The 5,942-nt window shown below is 37.0% G+C and overlaps 1 protein-coding gene across 1 annotated transcript; it reads left to right on the top strand.

Moving 5' to 3' along the window:
- Nucleotides 1–2,740: 2,740 nt before the first annotated feature.
- Nucleotides 2,741–5,593, top strand: cks1b (CDC28 protein kinase regulatory subunit 1B). The gene is made up of 4 exons (XM_067498187.1): nt 2,741–2,891; nt 3,065–3,132; nt 3,355–3,482; nt 4,221–5,593. Exons 2-4 carry the CDS (start codon nt 3,074–3,076, stop codon nt 4,268–4,270), a joined length of 237 nt encoding a protein of 78 aa, XP_067354288.1. The 5' UTR covers nt 2,741–2,891; nt 3,065–3,073; the 3' UTR covers nt 4,271–5,593.
- The last annotated feature ends 349 nt before the right edge of the window (nt 5,594–5,942 follow it).

Here is a 5,942-nt window from a genome sequence, read left to right as displayed (position 1 = left end):
AGGTGTTCAAGATGGTGGTGAGACCGGCAATATACGGCTTAGAGACAGTGGCACTGAAGAAAAGACAGGATAGGATCAGGAATGAGTACATCAGAGGGACGGCTCATGTTAGATTTTTTGGGCATAAAGTCAGAGAGGCCAGATTGAGGTGGTTTGGACATGTTCAGAGGAGAGAGTGTGAATGTATCTATAGAAAAATGCTGATTTTGGAGCTGCCAGGCAGGAGGTCTAGAGGAAGACCAAAGAGGAAATTTATGGATGTAGTGACAGAGGACATAAAGGTAGTTGGTGTGAGAGAAGAGGATGCAGAGGATAGGGTTAGATGGAAGCAGATAATTCGCTGTGGGGACCCTTGAAAGGGAACAGCTGAAAGGAAAAGAGGAAGAAGAAGCCCTACTTTAAATTTTTATTAATGAACAAGGGGGAGTGGGGTGGTAGGAATTTACTTGATTTTACAACTTTGAACAATACATTCAAAATCAAGAGGTTTCCTAAATGATCCTAATTCTATCTGGAATGCTATCCCCTCTTATGTCTTTTCTAAAATACGTGGTATGAGGTTTCTCTTGGTCTGCAACTATGATATCTCAAAGATCTCTATTAAACTCTTCAACTTCCACAGACAGATGCTACTTTCTTGGTCTCTCATCTTCAAACATAATTTTACACCACAGACGTACTATATCTGGAACAACAGGAACATTATTTACAAACACAAATCTATTTTCTTTGAAAACTGGTTCAACAACAACCTTGTTATATTACTTGGTCAGTTATTAAAACCCAATGGTCAACTTTTTAATTATACAGAATATCTCTCAGCTTATTCAATTCCCGTATCTCCAAAGGAAATTCTCTATTTTTCTTGATGCGGTTCCTTCTGGTGTGGTCATGCTGTTAAAAGGGATTTTTTTTCTCAGCTCCTGTTGTTTCAGATGTTGATCCCAGACTAACCGGTCTATGAAAGATATGTTTTCCATTCAGTCAGTACAATAACAAAATTGTATCTATTTCAACAACTTACCGTGTGTTGCTCAAGTGAAGTCTTACTGGGATGGTATTATTCATAACTTGCCTTGGACAAATGTTTGGACTTACAAATATATTTTAACTAATAAAGCAAGAGAAATCTCTTTTAAATTGCTTTACAAATACTACCCAGTTAAAACTTATCTTACCTCAAGGTTTAAAAAGAACATTGACACCAACTGTTCTCTCTGCAATTCCAGTCCTGAGACAATTGCACATTTATTTTGAACCTATAATTATACTGAAGTATTTTGGTGTGATGTATTTACTTTTATTCAAATAAAAAATCTCAATATTTTCTGCTTTTCTTCTAAAAAAATTTTTTTTGAATCTTTATTTACAAGGAAGAGGAGAGTTATAAATATTTTCTAATAAATGTTATCTTTATATTGGCTAAATTCTATATTCCGAAATATACTTTTACTAATCTCTAGCTCAGTTGGTAAAGGCAGTTGTCCATGGACCACAGGGTCAGTGGTTCAATCCCCAGTCCTGGCTATATGTCAAAGTATCTCTGGGCAAGACACTAAACCCCCAATAGCCCATTCCCCTCCCCAGCTGTGCAGTGCTGGTCCAAGCTTGAACTGTGCCAAATAAACAAGCAGACAATGATCTGCTGTGGTGACCCTGAACCTGCGGGATAAGCCAAAAGCATGAAGTACATTTGCTAAGGATTTTTTATTGTTTTAAAAATGATATTAGAAAATACAATTTTCAAAAAACAAGGCTTTTTTTTGCTTGTCTGAGTTTTCTACAAGCAATCCAGTTTCCTCCCACAGTGGTGGCAGTGGCTGAAGTGTCCACACACAGCATTCCCACACAGTCCAAAGGTATTTAGGTTAACTGGTGACTCTATGTAATATGTCCATATGTGTGAATTTGGGTGTGAATGGTTGTCTGTGTATGTATTTGTCTCTTGCTAATTCATGTCAGGTTGGGAGGGGAGAAGGAGGAGGAAGATGTGAGGGTGGGGAGAGAGATGTGTATGGAAGAGGAGGATAATGTCAGGGTGAAAAGGGACATAAAGGAACATGTAAGGGTGGAAGCATGGAAGGAAGAAGATGAGGGTGAAAGACTGAGGTAAGGCTGAGGAAATCCATCAACAGTCATTAAATATTATTGAGCAGGATCTCAATAATATAGAGAATGAGTGTGCAATTTTATATATTTAAAATATATAAAATTGCACACTCATTCTTAACCTAGATGGATTTTCAACTATTCTACCTATCAATTATACAATATTAGTGGGTCAGACCTTCCAAAAAAGAAAAAAAAGAAAAAACAAATGCAAGTGAATAAAAGTATAAAATGTTACAAAATAATAGTTATAGACTGAAGTCCAAACAAACAACGGTCCCTTATCACCAATTAAAATAGACTAAATGACTGATAACTAGACTTAAGCATTTACATTTACATTTAGTCATTTAGCAGACGCTTTTATCCAAAGCGACTTAGAAGTGAGGTACAAGCCAAGCAAAAATCTAAGTCAAGACTTGTGTGATGCTGATTACAGAAAACTTATATAAAATATAACTATAATCCAGTCATCGATGATATTTCCTGACAAATCTACAAGTTGTACAGTCAGCTTTCTCCAAGGAAGCTACGTCATGTGTACGTCATATTCCTGCGACAAGTCCATCCTACTGCGACAGATAGAACTGACCAATGACGAGAGGGTTCTAAAATATGATTGACCAATGGCATGTGCCGTGTTACATTTGAACGGTGAAAAGCGGGCTGACAAACATTCGAGAGGGAAACAAAGAAGGAGAAGTGTTTCGTTGCTGCTCGTCGTGAAACCTGAAATAATTGACTTTTTTTCTCAAATCAGGAGACCTTGATTATTATAAGAGGTAACATTTAAACTTGATGCACTCTCTCTCACAATAACAATAGCATTTAGTTTGATTGTATACGAACGTTAGTTGTCAATGATAACCCTTGTTTACGACGAGGAAACATTAAGCTGTTTTGCATTTATGTTTTGGTCCTAACTGTCGACTAATGTTGCAACCCTCTTCACCAGGTTTCTACCATGTCTCACAAACAGATCTACTACTCTGATAAATATGACGATGACAAGTATGAATACAGGTGTGTATCGTTGACGTTATGGTCTATGTTGAGCTATTGCTATAGCGTTAAAGCTACAACAATTTAACTTTGTTATTATGAAATGTAACAAAGTTTGCGTTATAATGTAACGGATTTAACTGTTACAATCGTTTTCAAAGTAACTTTATACAACGTTAGCTAGCGTTAACACACTTGTCTGGTGCTTTATTTTATGTTGAGGCCTGTTTCCCTTTTTTCCAGGCATGTGATGCTACCCAAAGAAATAGCAAAGCGTGTACCCAAGACCCATTTGATGTCGGAGACTGAGTGGAGGAACCTGGGTGTCCAGCAGAGCCAAGGATGGGTGCATTACATGATCCACCAACCAGGTGAGTCGCTACCGCAGTGCTAATGCCGTTAGCAGATTGATCTTGTATTGTTTTAATGATTCCAAACTTGAGCTAGCCAAAAAACAATGTATGAACTTCCAAAATAAAAGTTGACCCTCGGACAAATCGTAACAGAAACCCTAGCCCACATTTTGAACATCCTGTTTCTTGAAAGAAAAAACAAAAAACAAAACAAGATGATCGGGTGTGCAGGATATACAGGATTGTAAATGATATATTTGACAACTACATTAAGTTTTCTAATAGACTAACAAATTATAAGCAAATGGCCTAAAAATAGCATTCTACATAATATAGTGTCATGATTATTTTAATTCAAAACTGTAGCTGGCGTTTTAATGAGGGTTGGATTAAATTCTTAACATATACAACTACAATAAGAGACCTAAAGAGACTTAACTTGTACAGTAAAACTACAAAATAAAACTATTGGGTGGCACAACATTAGCAGTAGTATAGTAGCAGTGGCATAAGAAAATGACATGGAATGGTTTTTGGGTGTAATTTAAAACTTTACCCAATGCTGCTTATCTCTGGAATCCTGTTAAATAAATTAAATGTTAACATTAGGATCTTTAATAATATTAATAATAATAAAAAAGAAAAACTACAACCCTCTGGTTGTTGTATAGTGGGGAAAAAACTAAATATTTATAACACATAATTCTGTGAATAAGTGTTATTGTCATACTTGTGTAATGTGCCTTTCTCCTCCAGAGCCGCACATCTTGTTGTTCCGGCGTCCTCTGCCTAATCCAAAATCATAAAGGAGACATTTTCTGGGTCCTTGGCAGATCAGTCCCACTTGTATGCCACAGGCCAACTCTTCCAAAAAAAGGATCATGCTCTCAGATAACTATCTCTCGTGTGGTAGATGATTTGGACTGATCATGCTGGACCCGGAGAAGGACTATCGCAGTTAAGAACAGTGTCTGTGGCATGGAGTTTGTTTTGAAGGAATAAAATATCACTCTTCTCTTGGAAAGACTTCTGCATGTGTTAATAATGACACACAATCTGCCAGAAACCTTCAAATCGACTTGCGCTGTCCCTTTGACTTGCTGAACCTGCTTGGATATTCCAGTTTATTTTATTTTTTTTCAGACCATTCTAAGATGTGGGGAATAAACCTATTTCTAACATGAATTCTAACAGTGCGTTCTGGGTCAAGCTCAGGTCAGAACATTACAGAATCATCAGATCCTTTATTTAGGTTTGACTCTTAACCTTCATATTGTGGTTTTAAGTGACATGTTGCTGCTTGGTTAAAATGACACTGTATTTGTGTTTAACGTTTTTTTTCTCATGTGCATGAAAAGCCACATTTACAAAAGTCACCTAAGAACAAACTTTAAACTTCCTCCCATGTGAGCATATTATAGGTTTGGCCTTGTTTAAAACAAATCCTTTTGATGGGTCTGTACTAGTGAGCTGCTCAGTATTTATGAATGTCTTGCCCTTTTCAAATAAATGTGATCTTTTAAATCTTATTAGTCTAAAGTTGTGTTGACAGTATTTGGGTTTTAGCATTACTGTACAAATACAGAGCCTTTTGACACAGTGCATGTTTAAAGTGGCAACTTTCATGGCAGACTACCCTAAGGATGCGCTAGAATAAAACTACTCAAAACCAAATTTCTTGCATGACTTGCAGCTATGCTGGACGCGTTTTTGTTATCCTCTTTATTGCAAAGTATGTAGTTTTACTGTAGCTGTCAAATTTTGCTTTAAAGGGTTTTTTTTTTTTTGTGAACTTCTGTGTTGTGCATCTTGCTTTATTCAGGCAGAATATCTTTTGTATGGGTATAAAACTCTTCTAGTTTTGTTCCCCCTGAAGGGGGGTAAGAAATAATGTTTCTCTCTGGGCTAATTATATCTGTTTTCAGATATAATTCTGATATAATGTACTGCTTTCATGGCATGGGGCAAAGGGGTTTACTTGTTCTTCCCAACAGTCTGGATTTTAGAGGTGTCCATGCATGGGATGGTGGAACCCACACTGGGACAAAACATTAGATCAAAATTGTACTGTAGATCTAATTGGTACCAGTTATTAACACTGCCATTCATTAAAGAAATCTTAATTGTGATGTGGTTTGTAACTTTGGTTTGATGCATCTTTTATTGAAACTGACACTACTTTCATGTGTCCCAGAAGCAACTAGCTAGTTTCAGTTTAATTTCCACTGTGACCATAACTGCTATAGAATTCCAGTGGGTATGTTAAGCTGGTGCTGGGAGATGACACTTTACCTGTTGTAGTATATTGTGACGAGCCCTGCTGCTATAAAGGTGTGATCTGAAAAAATATGCAGAGACATTTGCCAGACGGCACACTTCCTGAACGTGTGATATAATCGGTTGGTGAGGAACCAGTGGCACAGTGATACTGCATCTGTTGTCTGGCACTGTAACTGGATCCTTGATTTTTATATTGGT

Source organism: Channa argus, chromosome 1, assembly GCF_033026475.1.
Source record: "Channa argus isolate prfri chromosome 1, Channa argus male v1.0, whole genome shotgun sequence".
Lineage (NCBI taxonomy): Eukaryota > Metazoa > Chordata > Actinopteri > Anabantiformes > Channidae > Channa > Channa argus.
The sequence above is the reverse complement of the archived record's forward strand: the minus strand, read 5'-3'. Positions and strand labels throughout refer to the sequence as shown.

What these genes read in the sequence shown, in the direction of transcription:
- cks1b (XM_067498187.1), top strand. Translation starts at nt 3,074, where the DNA reads ATGTCTCACAAACAGATCTACTACTCTGATAAATATGACGATGACAAG. An exon ending in GATGACAAGTATGAATACAG is followed by an intron (nt 3,133 to 3,354) that starts GTGTGTATCGTT and finishes CCTTTTTTCCAG; the next exon opens with GCATGTGATGCTACCCAAAG. An exon ending in TTACATGATCCACCAACCAG is followed by an intron (nt 3,483 to 4,220) that starts GTGAGTCGCTAC and finishes TTTCTCCTCCAG; the next exon opens with AGCCGCACATCTTGTTGTTC.